Source organism: Drosophila virilis, chromosome 2 (genome assembly GCF_030788295.1).
Source record: "Drosophila virilis strain 15010-1051.87 chromosome 2, Dvir_AGI_RSII-ME, whole genome shotgun sequence".
NCBI classification, from domain to species: Eukaryota; Metazoa; Arthropoda; class Insecta; order Diptera; family Drosophilidae; genus Drosophila; species Drosophila virilis.
Window position 1 is genome coordinate 3,269,934 of NC_091544.1, and position 17,191 is coordinate 3,287,124.

Here is a 17,191-nt window from a genome sequence, read left to right on the forward strand (position 1 = left end):
TCTGAGCGTGCCGCATGTAGCAATGTCACGTTGCACATCTGAGGTGCCGGCCGTTGGGTCGGCCGCAATGTAAAGGATAATGTGGCAAAATCCTGACAATTGATGTCCTTTGCCGGCACTTCAAACGACAACTGAGACATCGAACCCAAACGATTTGTTTGTTGTTTGCACAGCCAACACGGCCAACACTTGACGTTGCGGCCGGGGGAGGGCGCATATAAATAATAATCAAACAAATATAAATGCCTCGCGGCCCATTGTTTGTCTCTAATGTCATTATTCAGCCAAGTCCTCAACTGAGCTCCGGAATCTCTATTGTTCATAACCGTGCGAGCTCTAATCAATTTCATTCAGCTTTTAAGCTAAAGACACCGTAAGCTGCCCATAGATGGCGCTGCAGCGGCCAGACCGCGCACGCACAGTCTCGCACTTTCACATTTCCTGTGCTGGCACTCGTGAGTCGTGTCTCCTCTCGCCTCTCGGCTGTGGTGAGTTTGGCCCCAATGCTTTGGACTTTTTGGTACACTGAGAAGAAAAACAGGTGCATATCTGCGAAAACTTTGCATTTAGTTTGGAATTGAGCACAGTCAAGAAAACTTGTATAATTTTAAAAAATGCAACTCAAAGCTAATTTTCTTCAGTATATTTTATCTTTTTGTGCTGTCAGCAAGAATTTGAAATGTTCTTGAAAGATGCACTTATTTCTCACAGTGCAGCTGCCGCGGCCTGCTCGGTGCAGACTTTGCGACGTTGGGCTTTGCTGTTAGTTTGCGCTGAACCGTCTCGCCAGGCGAAAGCAAAGCTTTGCTAGCTCGTGCGCGTTTCGAATCGCATAAGACACCTACTCATACACACACACACACACACGCAGACACACACGATACACTTCGTGATATCCAAGCCACACGCACACACACCCACACACACACACACACACACACAGACACACTTCGAACTTTTGCATGGTGCGCAAGCAAAATATATTCAAATGAATTATTATTAAATAATCGAGTTCATTCTAAAGGTGGCAATGATAATGAAGTACAAGTAATGCGATTGCTGACACGCCGTGAGGGCCAAAACAATGTCTTAGCCAATATCGTCGCCCGTTTTCCAATGCAACGGTTTTCTTCTGTATCTGTTTTCCGCAACACCCACATTGCAAGCTACGAATAAGTAACAGAAGAACGCGTAACGCTATTTAACAAAAGCTGATTATTAAATTCAATTTACAGTTAAAAGTGTTTATCTGAACGTTAAAACTACTGCAAAAATGGTAACTATAACCGAATGTGATTATGAAATTCCTCTGCCATGCATGCATGTGTGTGTGTGTGTGTGTGTGTGTGTGTGTGTGTGTGTGTGTGTGTGCTTGAATGGGAAATGCCTTGTACAAATTGTTTACAGTAGTCAAGTCCAAGTCAATTGCATTTTAGCCACAGCCTTCAATTGTCTGTCATTTTGCAACTTTTCTGGCCCAAACACAAGGCCCAGCCTACAACAGAGATAGGCTTTTGTTTTGAGCCTTTAAGAAAAATATGATGTAAGCCCGAACGCCCCACAGCAACCACAATGCCAGTCGTCGTAGGAACCCTACCCTTACCCTCCCCCTGCACACACATTTAGTTAGCAGAGTCATTTATTTTTATAGCATGTGGCTGCAGCATCCACGCCAGCTCTTACTGTAAATGTAACTGTAACAGTAACTAACACACACGCACACGCAGCAGCAGCAGCAGCGTATGAGTAAAAGCTTGAGGGGCAGCTGGCGGCGGCTGCGGCGGGAGGTCCAACAAATCGATATATTGTGCGGCATGACCGAGTGGCCCACAGGGCGGGCGCGCTCTGGCTATATGTTTTGCCTGTGGAGCTGGCTATACTACAGCCACCCGTTCAACGTGGTGTGGTGGCTTTGTTAGGTAGCCTGGCAGACGCCGCAGCTGTCGTAGACGCTGGCGTCGCTGCTCCTTTTGATACACTCACCCCGGCAGTTGATTTTGAGCTCGTCTTTTGTGGTGAAAACTTTCATATGCTCTCTCGCACTCTGGCACTCTGCTCTTCTCCGATTTGCGTCAAATTTGCGCTGTTATCAGACCCGCAAAAGCAAACAGCAAACAACAACAACAACTGCAACAACAACAACACTGCAACAACAACAACAGTTGTCAATAGCTAACAAATGGCTGTAATGCTACACAAATTTATTCAAAGACATTTATTGTTGTTGTCGCTTATGTAGTTTGTGTCACGATTTGCGCATTTTGTCAATAGAGTTGAAGGAAAGCACATGATGTCATACGGACGAGTATAGCTATATGTATGTGTGTGTGTGTGTGTGCGTGCTTTGAATGGCGCCTTGAAAAGTATGCAGCATTTGTTGGCAGTTGGCAGACGGCATTCGGAATGCTCCAATTCTTAACAGCGTCTGCTTTTGGCTTTGTTTATTCGCTGCTTATCAGCTGACAAATGTGCCGCAGTTTGTGAAAGTGAACACGCACACATACATATACATATACATTTGCATATGTGTGTGTGTGTGTGTATGCATGTGTGCTTATCTAATTGCCTGTGTAAACAAATCGAGCTTAGTCTGTTTTAGGTGGGCATCTAACAGCTGAAACCTGGCTAAATTACCTTAAATCACATTTAATATTATTTTAATATAGTCGAAGGTCAAGAGTTTAGTCTGAGAATCTTCCAGGCATCACTGTGCGCCTGCCTAATGCCCATTTGGGTTAGCTTAAGCCTAACCAGCTATTTGTTGGCTATGGACACTTATTGAGAACTTGCGACTCGTTAACTAGCAAAAGCCGCAGCTGGTTTAGTAATATTAGATTTCATGCCAGTTAAAAACTAGCTGCGACAGCCATGAGGTCTAGCATTGTTAGGCCTCGTGACAACGACCAGAACTGGCCAATGTGTTTTAGCCACAAAAGCCGGCTATTTAACCGACTGCAGTCGTTGCACTTATTATTGTTTTCCATTTGCTTTCAACTCGGGCTGTGGCCCAGGCCCAGGTCTGGTATGTATCCAATTTCAAGTCAATCAGCTGCCAGTTTCAGATGCCAGTAGCAAAGCCAACTTGAGGCAGATGCAGTGGCAATAGACTTTAATAAGCTTGCCACGAGCGCAACATAACAGTAAACTTATGTACATACATTATAATATATATACTTGCTGGTCTAAGCCCCTCTTCAAATACCCAGCACAAGATGTTTGCATAACATTGGGTATGCTCAGTGCGTATATCTACCACATGTTATCATATCTAGACTAAACATATACCACAAATGTATCAAAACATGTCTCAAATGAAGTCTTATAATGATATTTGCAACTGAACTAGAACCCGCAACTTCACCAACCAAATCTCTGACAGTGTGAAACCGTGCTCAAATTAATTTCAACACAAATTTTTTGAAATTGAATTTTCGGCTGGTAAACTAAAAAGTTTCATACAGCCTTTTGTCACGCTTTATCCATATTTCAATATATTCGTCAATTGAACTTTAACCTTAAGTAAAAGGGCTTCCTTCAATTATTGGGCATCTGATTGTCGAGCCTTCTGCAGCGCAGCATGTTTACTTCTAGTTTACCTGGCATTTAGTACATACTGTATATAAGTGGCTGTGAGTGCTTATGTGCGTGTGTGTGTGTGTGTGTGTGTGTGGGTGTGCGTGCGTATAGCTAAGACCTTAGCTAAGAAAATGGCTGCCAGCGTTGCGACGTGTATTTATGTGAAGCACATAAGCCTCATAGTCTTTGCAGTTTTGTCTTTGGCACGCTTTGTGTGCTTAGGCGGGCGCTTTGGCCGCCTCCGGCAATTGTTGTTAATTAACAACAACAACAAAAACAACAACAACAATGACAGCAAGCAGCTGCAGAGCAAGTGAATGTTAATCGAAAGCTAAAACACTTTCCTTGCAGATTGTGCGCCATCGATCCCGCCGCGCGCGCATGTGGAACATGGGCCTGTTGTTCCTGATCTACTACTGCGTAAGCATCTACTCGGCCAGGGGCCAGGATAACAAGCCGGACATACCTCTTGATGTTGGCAGCCTGCCCGAAGCGGCCGATGCTGATGTTTTGCCTGAGAGTGAGAGTTCGACGCCCAATTATCTTTTGACCAGCGAAGTGAGCCGCAATTTTGTACTTCATTCGATTTGACAGCTAATTCGCATTTCTTTTGTCAGGCAAGTGAAGCGGAGCCGGGCACAACCGCGGCCACGCCCATGCACGGCGCCGTGCCCACTTGGCGGCCACGGCGCGATAATTGTACGCCGCCGGCCATTGAACAGTTCCCGCAGCCGTTGATGAACAAATGGGCGCGTCAGCACGGTGGACTCATCCTGCACATTCTGGTGGCCATCTATACGTTCTTCGGCCTGGCTATTGTGTGCGATGAGTACTTTGTGGCCAGTCTGGACCGGTTGTGCGAGGGTGAGCCGAACGAATCCAAATATCGCCGCTGGCATTTCATTTATACAAATTCCTTGCAGAGCTCAAGCTATCGCCGGACGTGGCGGGCGCAACATTTATGGCCGCCGGCAGCTCAGCACCGGAGCTGGCCACCGTGGTGATTGGCGTCTTCTTTGCCAAGGACGACATTGGCATCAGCGGCGTCATTGGCTCTGCGGTCTTCAACATCATGTTTGTCATCTCTGTCTGCGCCCTGTGCTCCGGCACTGTCTGCCAGCTGAACTGGTGGCCACTCGTTCGTGATTGCTTCTTCTACTGCGTGTCCATATTGGTCATGCTGATAATCATCTTCAATGATGTCATCTCTTGCGTAAGTTGTAACACTTGTAAGACCATCAAAAACATTTCGAATGGAAGTTGATGGGTTTGTTGACGACATAAGTATGGGAATATTAAATGCCTTTATACACACAATTAAGCTTATATATATAATTGATAGACTAATTCTTTTCTAGAAATCTTAACAAATAATATTTTATTACAGTTAAAGCCAAAAAAAAAAGGTGGTTTTTGAGTGAATTCAAAATGGCTAAAAAGCCAAATTTGCGAAAGTTTGTGTTACAGACAGATGGAAACATCAGACTCTATAGATTATGGTATATAAAATATATATTCTCGATCAAGATGAGTCCATTTAGCCTGTCTAATTAAAAGACACACTAAAGAAGTTAGAGATTTTTATATATATTATATTTTCTCAATACCATAATGAGTTGATTGTTTATGTCAATATCTTCTCCCAATTCCAATATCTTCTCTCATCCGTGAATATTAGTAATATTGCACTTTCCACATTCTCCCAAAGTTGAATAAATCATATATGAAACCAGTGTGAAATGGAGCTCAAATTAATTTCAACAACTAAAAAACTAAAAAGTTTCATACAACCGTTTTTCAGGCGTTTTCCACATTTGCGAGTGGAATTTCAGACAACCCAAGTGCGCGTTTTCTACAATACTTTAAAACTGTGCACTTAGGACTTTATCTGCATGATGTAAATTCCTGCCTAATTATTTTCGAGTTAAAATTGGGCTATATTTAATGATTTAAAGAATTCTAAGAATTCTAAACGTGACCAAGGGCTAAAGATGATTTTGTAGTCGAGCGCAGTTTTTTAATTTTTAACTATGAACGTAAGAGTTAATATTGAATGAGTTTTCTTCACTTTTCAGCCTCAATATTTCGCCAAAGTTCCTGCATCAAATCATTAATTTCATACACAATTGCACTATTTTCCCTTTACAGGCTGAATCTGTGGTTATGCTGCTCTGCTATGTGCTTTACTGCATTGCCCTGCATTTCAATGCGGAACTGGAGCGCTGGGCGTTGGGCTTGAATCTGCCGTTCAAGCTGCCCAGCAAGGAGGAGCAATCGGCCTTGGTCACCTACAAGAATGTACCGGAGAGTTCGTACACACAGGGCACACAGCAGAAGGAATCGGAGACGAGTCCCCAGCAGCAGGCACAGCCATCGACACAGGGCGACTATCAGAGCTATAACGATCCGAATGCTAGCTGGGATCCGAATGCCGCCTGGGGCGAGGAGGGGCAGAGTCAGTCGCAGCCAACGGCCATCAGTGTTAGGGCCAGTCAGCCGCCGCCGGTCGATGATTGGGGCATGAGTCAGTTTACCCAGGGACAGGGGCAAGAGAATATGGGCTATCATGCGGATCAGCCGGAATCTGTGGTAACTGGCGAAACGGCTTCAACAGCGCCCAAGACTCAGGTTGCGGCAGCTCCGGCTGGCGTGGAGTACTATAAATCGACGGATAAACAACGCGAGCCACGCCCCGATCCGTTACTGCGACCCACAGAGGGCGGCATGCCAGCACTGGTGTCCTGGTATGTTGTCTATCCGATACACTTTTTGTGCAAGAAGACAATGCCGGATTGCCGCCAGCTGCAGTATCGCAATTGGTATCCATTCACGTTCCTGATCTCGATGGTCTGGATATCGTTCTACTCGTACTTCATGGTCTGGATGATAACGGTGATTGGCTCCACGCTGGCCATACCGGACACTGTGATGGGCCTGACGTTCGTAGCTGCTGGCGTTTCTGTGCCGGATGCCCTAAGCTCAATAGCCGTTATCAAAGAGGGCTACGGCGACATGGCCGTATCGAACGCGATTGGCTCAAATGTCTTTGATATACTAGTGTGCTTAGGTCTTCCATGGTTCATACAAACGGCCATCATTAAGCCCGGCTCGCACGTCAATGTTATATCCAAGGGTATGTACACGATATGGCCCTACTACCATTAACTGCTTGCTGTTCAAATTTTGTGGTATGCCTGGCATGTGGCTTAAATGTTTTAGCCAACAAGCTCACGTAATCCATTTATATTAATCCGTTGCGTAATCTTCGTGCAGGTCTGGCCTATTCAACGCTCTCGCTCTTCTCCACCGTTGTCTTCTTGATATTGTCGACACATCTGAATGGCTGGAAGCTGGACAAGCGCTTGGGCATCATACTGATGATCTGGTATTTGTTTTTCATAACGCTGGCGGCGCTCTACGAGATGAACGTCTTTGGTTACATGAACCCACCCGAGTGTCCCAGTGAGTAGCACCTGGCCTCAGTTATTTACTTCAAAATATTCAACTTTCTTCCTTCACCCCTTGCAGGCACCTACTAAACAACTGACTACCATCTGATCAGATTAAATAGCAGACAGCACCTAGATTCGCATCACCAGCACCAATTACGAGTACCATATACATATTTATAAGTACAGGCATACATACTACATACCAACATTCGATATCTTATACATACAGTACTTAGCCGCAGCAGCAAAAAGTGTACCAACAGGAACATGAATATATATATATATATATATATAGATATATACATAAATGCATACACACACATATATATATATTTAATGTAAAGGTTACTCAAAGCGCATTTTACATGGATTTTTACATGCACCAAATGAACGAGAACGAATATATATATATATATATATATATATATCTACGATATATTTAAATAATAGAAAAAGATACACAGATGTGTGTAGACAAACTCCATATACAACAACAATTATGAGCATGTAGCACTGTAGATAGGGAGAATTGTATAAAATTAAGTACAAGTATAAACAAAACAGCAAATCAATGATATTTGTTGTCACGGTTTTATGGAACAACAACCAACTAACAGAAAAGGAACAACGCAAAATTTCAAATGAACTAAACACATCCCCCCTCCCACACACACACACACACACACACCATCATCATAAATATATGTTGTAAATTAGGCATTGATTTTTAAGTTAAAATGTTTAATATTTAATTTAACTGAAATGTTTTGAACGCCGTTACCTGCTGCTGCTTCTGGACCTGTGAACTGGGAGAGCCAGGGAAAACCTTGGAGAACCTCGAAGTAAGTAGACGCGGTATCAATGAATTGTATTACAAAGCCAATTAAAAGAAGATCAACGAATTTTGTTCAACTTGTTATATGGATTAATCGTATACCCTGTACCTTATCCTGTCCGTCTGCTGTCGATCTCAAATGCAGACATTTCTGTATCGTACGTAAAAATAGTTATAGAAATTCAAGCTTGATGGATATTTCGATGCTTAACAGTTATGCCAATAGTTCTTGGTACAGGGTATTTCCTAGTCGAGCCAACTTGACTAGCGCATTCATAATACACATACACATACATAAATAATGCAAAGATAGTTGAAAATAGATAACAAACTTGAAAATTAATATTTATGTAGATATTTTTAAATCGATTAACGAGCATATTTTTTTTACAATTAAATATATTTACAATGAACGTCCTGAGTTTCACAGCATACGACCATAATTTAAAAAACAAAAACAAAAAAACCAACATTAATCACATGCAACAATTGTATTAAACAATTTCAAGAAAATATTTCAACTTATAGCAATTAATGGCGTCAATTTTTTACTGTAAATATACTTATATATATAAATTCTATATGTATACAAATTAAATAATTCGATTAGTGTAAATTTATAGTCAATTTTTGGTGCAAATTACGTACGCATATTTATACACATTTGTGCAGTTTTTAACAATATTATAAATTATATGATTTGTTATTTTAGTTTTTGTTATAAATATATACATATACAAGAAAGTATACAAAGAGTAAATACAGCAAATCAAAAAAAAAATAATTAAAATAAAATATAAAAAAAAATAGTTAACCAAAGCACGCAATACAAAAAATAATATACATTAGGCTCATTTCTTAAATTAAACCTATTTAATTTGTTAGAAATATTATTTTAAACTAAATACTGCCGTTTAACAGCACAAGAAACATGAGAACATTTCGGGATATTAATAATATAAAAAGAAATCTTTTTTTTTAATCCTGATCAATTGTTTCTAGGCTAATGTGAAATGGGGTATACCTCCGTGTGGACACGCTTTAATTCCTTAACAAGAACCGAAGGATCGGGACTTTAAGACTTTAATTTCCTTAATGAACAGAATTTTAAAGTTTTCGAAAATGTTTTCCAAGGGATAAGCAAAGTTGTTAGCACTTTGTCATTTTTTTCAAATTGTTTTCACTTCGCGCCAAAAAATGTTTCGACTAAAAATGAGAATTGTATTTGTGTTTCTTTTAGGCTGTTTAACGGTGGTGCATTTAATATGGTATTAAGCCATATACGAATACCGTAATAATGTTGAATATTTTTATAAAATATGTTTCACTTTGATTTAAGTTTTATATTGCAACAAATTGCTTGGTTCCCGGCCAAGTTTTAGGCATTGCTAGTGCAACATTTAGGTTTATGCTTTGGTAGTAATGTCAATTCGTATTAATGGTAAACATAACATAACTGAATCAGTATGATAATTTAGCTGCAAGCAAGTTATAAGACAAAAGATACTCGTGAACACATAATATATATACATACGCCATATTTATTTAGCATAAAGATACAAAAACAACTTACATAGTGAGCAATGCACTGCTAAATGGTATGAATGGACGCGCTCAAAACACAATGTAGTTACATAAACATATTTATACAAGACACTAAGAAACATACAATATATATATATGCCATATGCCATGCTTAGTGTATATACCTATGAATATACATGGCACAGAGAGCGCTCAGTTGAAATCCAAGTAATTGATTTCCTCTGATCCATCACGGAAACTTCCCTAAAACTAACTCTAAAAAGTTAAAAACAAATATATATATATATGAATTAAAACAATAAATGTACGAACAATCGCCTATTGTAAACTCCCACTTGCATACAAATATATGTTACATACATACACACATACATACCTTCTGCCATGACATACATATACTAATAAATACTATAATATACTTCTATAGGCATTCCTCAAGTACAATGTTCTTCCCCACTCAATGAAATATGCCAGCTACAAATATACATACGTAGTACGAATACAATACATACATACATATATACATACAGACATACATACTTACATAAATATACAATATACTGAGTGCAATGTTAATCTGAAAAAAAAAACTGTTAATAGTTGCGAGTGTTTCGAGTAAATAGAGCAAAAGGCTAGTTGATGCATTTTACATACATACATAGCTATTACATCATACTTACATCAAAATGACATAGAAGCCAAGAACTATCCTTAAAAATGTTGTTGACAGAACGTTAAATGTTTCAATTAACTATTTCAATTAGCTGTTCAATTTCAATTTTACCAAACAGTTGAAACGTTATCCAGTTATGAAATGTTTTATTCAATTTATTTTAAATATCTTCAACTAAATCAAATAAAATCAAATATACCTATATTTCGTATACAAGATACTTTCTTGTCCAAATATTAAACTAACTAAATGATGTATGCATATTAAAAGTTTTACATCATTATATTGAAGTGAAAAAAAAGTTCACTAACACACACACACACACACACACACACACTCACATACCTACAAACAGTCACACACGCTTTATATCGTATATGTGTACATACGTATATACATATACATACATACATATACCTACAAGAATGTACAATAAATGTCATCAGTGCTAATACACATACACACATAATTGTATTTATATCTATCATTTGTGTTAACTATGACTATAATTGTTTGCAAACATTTAAGAGATACTTCAAATATGCATAATGCATATTTATTTATTATATGACAAATATTTAATAAATAATAACAATCGGAAATTAACGAAGAAAGAAACATGATAACTATTGCTAATATACACAACTGTTGATGTTATGTTTAGTCTATTAATGGATTTAAAAAAAAAAATAAATGAATATACACACGCAACCGAAAAGAGTTTTCAATTGGTAGATAATTAATAATAATTTATTAAACATTAATTTAAAAAAATAAAATACATTTCTCAGTAACGAGAAAGTCTGATCAAAAGGAAAAGGGATTTACATGGCAGGAATCGAAAAATAAACACAGGCAGCCCTGCAAATGTTAATTGAATTATAAGTATCTACTCCTACATACACAAATACACACACACACACACACACGCACACGCAGACGTACATGATGGGTGCGCGTAATTCAACTTGAAATTAATTCAAATATTGGTAAGGCTACAACAGGCTGACTTAAAAGCTTTAGAAATGTGCAAAGCCTAACTGTTAATGGACTGCGCAGAGAGCAAAGCTCTCTCTCTCTCTCTCTCTCTGTCTCTCTCATATATGTCGACGTCGGCATTCAACACTGCGTAGCACAAAAAAGTTTAGGCAAACGGAAGGTAAATACAAAAGCAAAAGAACGAAAGAAGAACGAATGGATAGTCTTTTTAGCATGCCGAATAGTAAATGCCCTTTAGCTAAACGCTTGAAGGTGTGTAAGGAAGATGATGACAAAATGATTCTTCAATTATTAATTTTATGCTATTATTGTTGGCCAGCCAATCGCTAGACTAAACCAGTTAAATTCGTGTCACATACAGCATGCCACAGCTGTGACACCCGGCCCAAGGGCATAAAAAGCTCTCTGGAGCTGCAGCTGTTTAGAGGCCAACTGCCGGCTGGCAGCGGCAGCAGCGTTTGGAGCGCTTGCTGCTCGATTTAGTCGAAAGTTCACTGCCAAAGTGTTAGGAAGTGCGGCGCTTGGACGTGCGTGTCGGTACGTTAGCGTGTGCCTGCATGTACATATGTGTGTGTGTGTTTGTAGGTGGCGCCCGCGTGGAAAGCTTGTAAAGCACTCAAATGCTCGCGCACTCTCGCACACACACAAACTTGCCATGCGTGTGTGTGTGTGTGTCGCAACCTTTTCTCCAGTTGACGAGTCTGGAACGAATTCTTTTTTTTTTTCTTTTTTTGTTTGTGCTGAACTCAGCTGTGCACCCGGCAAACGCCCGATAAGACTTATGGATTTTTCAATAGTGCCCAAATTTATGATAGCACTAGCGTTATTATGTAATGCAGTAAATATTATTATTATTTTGAATGCATAATCGCCGTGGGGAATGCTTAAACATACTATACATGTGTGTGTGTGTGTGTGAAACTTGTTTGCAGGCGATTCGCGCACAGTTTGGGGCTGGGTCATTGCGGCCAATGATAAGCGTTCGGGACAGCAACTGTTGTTTTTTCTGATTAACAAACAAATCAGCTGTATTTTTAAATTTTTAAAAATGTTTTTTTCTTATCTGCCCACAGAATTATACGTGAATAGTTCCAGACAGCAGCAGTAACAGTAAAAAATAAAAAAAAAAAAGGCAGAAATATATTTGGTAAAAATGGCTGCAATACCCCGTGTAGATATTGATAGACCCAAATATGATCAGAGCACATATTTGGGGCGTGTCAAGCACTTCATTCTGGTCACGAATCCACTGAACGTCTTCGCCTCCAATGAGGAGCTGGAGAGGGCGCGTCAAATTGTCATCAAGTATCGGGCCGGCAAGGAGGTGCCCGAGGCCAGTTCCCTGGAGGATATATGGAAGGCCAAGTATCTGTACGATTCGGCATTTCATCCGGAGACGGGCGAGAAGCAGCTCATCGTTGGACGCATGTCCGCCCAGATGCCGATGAATATGCTTATCACGGGCTGTAAGTGTGATCCCATCTAAACAGCCCCCCCTCTCCTTTTCTGGAGTATAACCCCTGCCTTATACATCTAGTGACCCTTTTCTCGCCTCATATGGAATATACCCACACTCTAAGCCAACCAAGGGCCCCCTCCGCCTGTCCTGATCTAGAGTATGCCCCCTTCCCTTGCTAATCAGCCCCCTCCCCCACACCTCTTCTGATCCGGAGTACACTCCCTCCTCAACCCATCTAACCCCCCCCCTCTCGCCAGACCTTGAGTATACCACCCTCCCCAGCCCATCTAACGACCTCCCCCCCTCGCCTGACCTGAAGATTGTGCACAATTTCAACAATTCGCTTCCGCGCGTTGATTAATAAACAACTATTAATGTATTTGTTGTTGTTTTTTGTTGTTGTTGTTTTTTTTTCTATTTAGGCATGATGACCTTCTACAAAACAACGCCGGCGGTCGTCTTCTGGCAATGGTTCAATCAAACATTCAACGCGATTGTCAACTACACGAATCGCTCGGGCACATCTCCAATTAGTCAATCGTAAGTTATCCCCCATCCAGGTCCAGGGAGAGATTGCGCTGTGACCCCGAACTTGAGCCATATTCTAATCTATTTGACAGCCAACTGTTGACCTCCTACTGCCTGGCCACGAGCGGCGCACTGGGCACGGCGCTCAGCCTGAACCGTGCGGTGAAGAATATGAATCCTTTGATTGGGCGCCTGGTGCCGCTGGTCGCCGTCGCAGCCGCCAATTGCATCAACATTCCTTGCATGCGTATGCAGTGAGTAGAGATTTGAAGCTAAGCGATAGTTAGGAGCTATCACAGCTTGTTTTTTACACAGGGAGCTGCGCAACGGGGTCAGTTTGCTGGACGAGAAGAACCAAGAGGTTGGCATCTCCAAGAAGGCCGCCTTTGTGGGCATCTCCGCCGTGGTGGTCAGTCGCATTGCCATGGCCATGCCCGGAATGAGTACGTTAATCTGCGAGTGCTTGAATCTTATCTAAATACTTCTGCTCCTCCTCTGTTGCACAGCCTTGACGCCTCTGCTGATGGAGAAGCTGGAGAAGCGCGGCTTTCTCAAGAGATATCCGCGTGCCAATGCGCCGATTCAGACGCTCTTCTGTGGCTTTGTTCTGCTCTTTGCCACGCCCCTGGGCTGTGCGTTCTTCAGCCAGCGGGCGGCCATCAAGGTGGACTCCCTGGAGACGGAGGTGCGCGATTCCATCAAGAAGAAGCGTCCCGAACTGGACACAGTGTGGTACAACAAGGGCTTGTAAGTCGGCAAAATTTTAATTGTAGTTGAGCTAAACATTTTTAGTGATTTTTGTGAGTTTTGTGGTGGACAATACCTTTAGCTTAGGACTTGTTTATTAACTCAACATGCATTTAATATATTTTTAAGCATTAAAATGTCGTTATTTCTGTGTTACGGTAAATATGGTCTCCTTTAGTCAGAGCATATGCATTTATGTGAATTAGTTAAATATTGCAGCCATTAACTCAAGCGTATGTTTATATCAAATGAAGCATCAATCATATATATGAGATATTGTTAATAAAATGTATTAATGTAAATATGTGTACATATTTCTTATGCAATTCAAATGTTTAACGTATTTAGTTCAAATCGAACTGTTGCTGTGCAGCCCTGCCATGCTGCAGCAGTCAGCTTCTGTTGGCGATGTTATTTGTCACTTAACATACAAAATGAAGTTAATTTGCGAAAAATACCACTTAATCAAATGCAATTTAGTGCGTGTTTTCTTAATGAGCAATAAATATGAATTTATTATAAAAAAAATTAGCTGCGTGGTTGCAACCGAGTAGGCCTTAGACACAAATAAAAATAATGCCAAGTAAATCGATAGCTTTGTCAAATCAACTGTGTACACATATGACTATCGATATATTAATACCACTCTGTGATAACCAATTAGCACCAAAAAATACCAAACGGCTTGAGTTGAGCGCATTTTGCGACGCAGTCATTCAATGTTTTAAATTAATAAATTAATATTACTAAATGGAAAACGCGTCAACTGTAAACAAAAGACGCTCACTTACGCTCAGCAGCAGACTACTTCAGAAACGACACAGTGGTAAGCTCCAGCGCTCCTCAGCTTAGTTATAATACAATTCAATATCAAATGCAGCCTCACCTCAAAGTCGCGTTCGCGCCAGCGCATCACAGGAAGCCGCAAATGATGGAGATTCGCCCGGCTCTTCAACAGTGAATATTGGCGACAATGTTGAGAGCACGCCGCCCAGCAAAAAGAATCACACGCTGGACGACAGCCTGGACTTCTCGCCGCGCAACAGCCTCTCGCCCAGCTGCCTGTTCTCTCAGACATTGGTCAGCGGCAGCCCGGAAGTCAGTTGGCGCTGGAACTGCGATAAGAATGGGCGTGGCGATAAGGTCAACACCACCTCGGACAGCGGCTTTGATTCGGAAGAGTTCGGGCCGAATGCGTGCAAGCAGAAGGATCGACGCAAACAGGTGCGAGACGCAGCCAATGAGCACAGGCGCAAACAGTTCGAAAGCAGACAATGGCGGGCGCAACAGATACGTGACCATGAGCTGCTCAAGGAGCGTTGCGACAAGCTGCACCGGCAGCTGTTGTATCAACAGACTGCGGCACCGGCAGCGACAGCTGATGCCGAAATAGCTGCAGCTGCAGCGGAGGATCCCGCCTTGGCAGATTTTCTTAACGATTCCGATACGGATTGCTTTCTGATTGAGGCCTCACAGCAGCTGGAGTCGAAGTTGGCGCCCCCGCAGACGCCAAACAAGACGCCGGCTGCCACCACGCCCACCAGTCATCACAAGAGCCACAAGGAGAAGCAGTCCTCGTTCTATATGAAGTTTCTGGAGGATGAAAGCGAAACAGAGGATTGGTTTCTCGCCCTCGACGAGGCCATGCTGGAGGCGACAAATCCCAAGAAACCGCGCCTCGCCCTGCAGCGTTACAAATCGATGCCGAGCAAAACGGCCGGCGATGCCAGCGCTGGCTGCAGTGCGTCCACAGCTAAGCGATGCACCAACTCTGCCTCCTCCTGCTCCTCCGTCAATGCAGGCTTGCCAGTGTCCGATACGCCACGCATAAAACGTCACGCCAGCACCCACGCCCTGTCGCCCGCTACCTCAAGTGGTAAATGTTGCCCTATTTGCCATTTCATTTATATATTTAATTATATGTACTTTTAGCAAGAGGCAATCTTTTTGGTAGGCGGCCTTAGACAATGCCACGACGCCCACAATAAATTGTTCCAACGGCTTCCCATCTACCTGTACCGAATGTGATGCGCAAAAAGTTGGGTGTGCTCCAAGTTTCGCTCGCCTCTTTGTTCCTCGTTATTGCATTGAACATTGTATACGTTAATTGAATCCATCTACTCTTAAGATACTTGTTTAATTAGAATTTAAGCTCAATTAAAATTTAATTGTAATTTAAGCCGGCTGCTCAATTGCCCTCGAGCCACGGACCATATGTTTCAGCTTTTGAAGATTTGAGAGGTTCGATTGCGACAATTGCGCAGGACAAAGCGACAGACCGCCAGATTTAATATCGAGCGCCTTCCTGTGACGTCGGAGCATTGTCTAATGAAGACCCAATGCGGCTTATGATAATATGATAATATTGTGTGTCCCAACAAGCTTTATACAAATTTCATTGAATAGTTATATTAAGGAAATGTATTGTTTAGTTGTCGAACTTAAGGTTATTATGAATTAACTAACTAAATAATATCTTAGCTAAGTTAATGAATAACCTTTATAAATGTACCTCTAATGCTCCCAAGAGTTTTACAAATTAGCTTAAAATTTTAGTTTAATTATTATTAAGCTGATATGGAATAGTTATTTAAGCCTTACAATGTTATTTTAAGTTTTACTTTACAAATATTTATTATTTAAATAAATGCAAAAAATATTGGCAAGAATAATAAAAAATTGTTCACTCATTAAACGGGAGACTTAAAATTAAATAAATATTTATTAATAATAAAATATGGGAAAAAATAATAAAATATTTTTAGCGCTTTCCATTAAACGGTTAATTATTGCCAAAATAAATCTATAAAATATTGGAAAAAATAATAAAATATATTGGCTCATTAAACGGCAGATTACGGCCAAATGAATGTGAATAAAGGGCTGCCTTTTAAAGGGACACAAGCTGCAGCTTATGGACGATAGCTCACAATCATAAATAAAGAAGGTTTAATGCGCGCTTTCGGCTGTAGCCCATTTCATTGGGGCTAAGGTCAAAGTTGAAGCTCTTTTCAGCTATTATACTCTTAAGACCCAATTCAAACGACCATACATACATACATACATACATGCGTAGGCATATGAACGTATATATGTGAGTGCGTGCGTATGTATTGCCTTTGGTGAAATGCAACGAATCTGGAACATAAAGTATGCTGCCATATGTTGACAATGCGCAGCATAAACCAATCGCAGACGAGCAACAAGCCAAGCAAAAGAGAAAAAACAAAACAGAATAGGCGACAACAGTTAGCGCGGAGCAAGCGGAATTGGTATACAAGGAATAACAGAAAAAAAAAAAACAGAAGCAGCGGGTCAACTAAATTGGTGACGTCTACAAGGCGCAAGCCAAGCTGCAAAAGTAACAACAACAAAGC

At 41.1% G+C, this 17,191-nt stretch overlaps 3 protein-coding genes across 6 annotated transcripts; all 3 read left to right on the plus strand.

Annotated features, from left to right (window-relative positions):
* Nucleotides 1-770: 770 nt before the first annotated feature.
* On the plus strand, nt 771-12,234 carry LOC6634917 (probable sodium/potassium/calcium exchanger CG1090). 3 transcript variants are annotated; one of them, XR_004304852.2, is made up of 8 exons: nt 771-1,276; nt 3,928-4,134; nt 4,194-4,440; nt 4,500-4,789; nt 5,725-6,709; nt 6,850-7,038; nt 7,105-7,870; nt 12,154-12,234. XR_004304852.2 is itself a non-coding variant. In XM_032438994.2 (8 exons), the coding sequence occupies exons 2-8, from the start codon at nt 1,274-1,276 to the stop codon at nt 7,113-7,115; spliced, it is 1,932 nt and encodes a 643-aa protein (XP_032294885.1). In that variant the 5' UTR covers nt 771-1,176; nt 1,236-1,273; the 3' UTR covers nt 7,116-7,416. The 3 variants fall into 3 exon arrangements, 2 of the variants coding, with proteins under 2 accessions (XP_032294885.1, XP_015024963.1); XM_032438994.2 differs by lacking the exon at nt 12,154-12,234 and having other exon boundaries at nt 771-1,176; nt 1,236-1,276; nt 7,105-7,416; XM_015169477.3 differs by lacking the exon at nt 12,154-12,234 and having other exon boundaries at nt 771-965; nt 1,025-1,276; nt 7,105-7,415.
* Nucleotides 12,227-14,118, plus strand: Sfxn1-3 (Sideroflexin-1-3). Its single transcript, XM_002058642.4, has 5 exons — nt 12,227-12,546; nt 12,962-13,079; nt 13,160-13,321; nt 13,383-13,510; nt 13,574-14,118. The coding sequence occupies exons 1-5, from the start codon at nt 12,234-12,236 to the stop codon at nt 13,816-13,818; spliced, it is 966 nt and encodes a 321-aa protein (XP_002058678.1). The 5' UTR covers nt 12,227-12,233; the 3' UTR covers nt 13,819-14,118.
* Nucleotides 14,119-14,422: 304 nt separating this feature from the next.
* On the plus strand, nt 14,423-16,427 carry LOC6634919 (uncharacterized). Of its 2 annotated transcripts, none has more exons than XM_070206872.1 (3): nt 14,423-14,637; nt 14,695-15,690; nt 15,747-16,427. In XM_070206872.1, the coding sequence occupies exons 1-3, from the start codon at nt 14,565-14,567 to the stop codon at nt 15,776-15,778; spliced, it is 1,101 nt and encodes a 366-aa protein (XP_070062973.1). In that variant the 5' UTR covers nt 14,423-14,564; the 3' UTR covers nt 15,779-16,427. The 2 variants fall into 2 exon arrangements, with proteins under 2 accessions (XP_070062973.1, XP_002058679.1); XM_002058643.4 differs by having other exon boundaries at nt 14,452-14,640; nt 15,747-16,424.
* The last annotated feature ends 764 nt before the right edge of the window (nt 16,428-17,191 follow it).

Excerpts from the sequence above, each read along its gene's own strand:
- LOC6634917 (XM_032438994.2), top strand. Across the intron at positions 4,790-5,724 it reads TCAATGATGTCATCTCTTGC|GCTGAATCTGTGGTTATGCT; the intron begins GTAAGTTGTAAC and ends TTCCCTTTACAG. Across the intron at positions 6,710-6,849 it reads CGTCAATGTTATATCCAAGG|GTCTGGCCTATTCAACGCTC; the intron begins GTATGTACACGA and ends ATCTTCGTGCAG.
- Sfxn1-3 (XM_002058642.4), top strand. The coding sequence starts at position 12,234 with ATGGCTGCAATACCCCGTGTAGATATTGATAGACCCAAATATGATCAG. Across the intron at positions 12,547-12,961 it reads GAATATGCTTATCACGGGCT|GCATGATGACCTTCTACAAA; the intron begins GTAAGTGTGATC and ends TTTTCTATTTAG. Across the intron at positions 13,322-13,382 it reads ATTCCTTGCATGCGTATGCA|GGAGCTGCGCAACGGGGTCA; the intron begins GTGAGTAGAGAT and ends TTTTTTACACAG.
- LOC6634919 (XM_002058643.4), top strand. The coding sequence starts at position 14,565 with ATGGAAAACGCGTCAACTGTAAACAAAAGACGCTCACTTACGCTCAGC. Across the intron at positions 14,641-14,694 it reads ACTTCAGAAACGACACAGTG|CCTCACCTCAAAGTCGCGTT; the intron begins GTAAGCTCCAGC and ends TATCAAATGCAG. Across the intron at positions 15,691-15,746 it reads GTCGCCCGCTACCTCAAGTG|CAAGAGGCAATCTTTTTGGT; the intron begins GTAAATGTTGCC and ends ATGTACTTTTAG.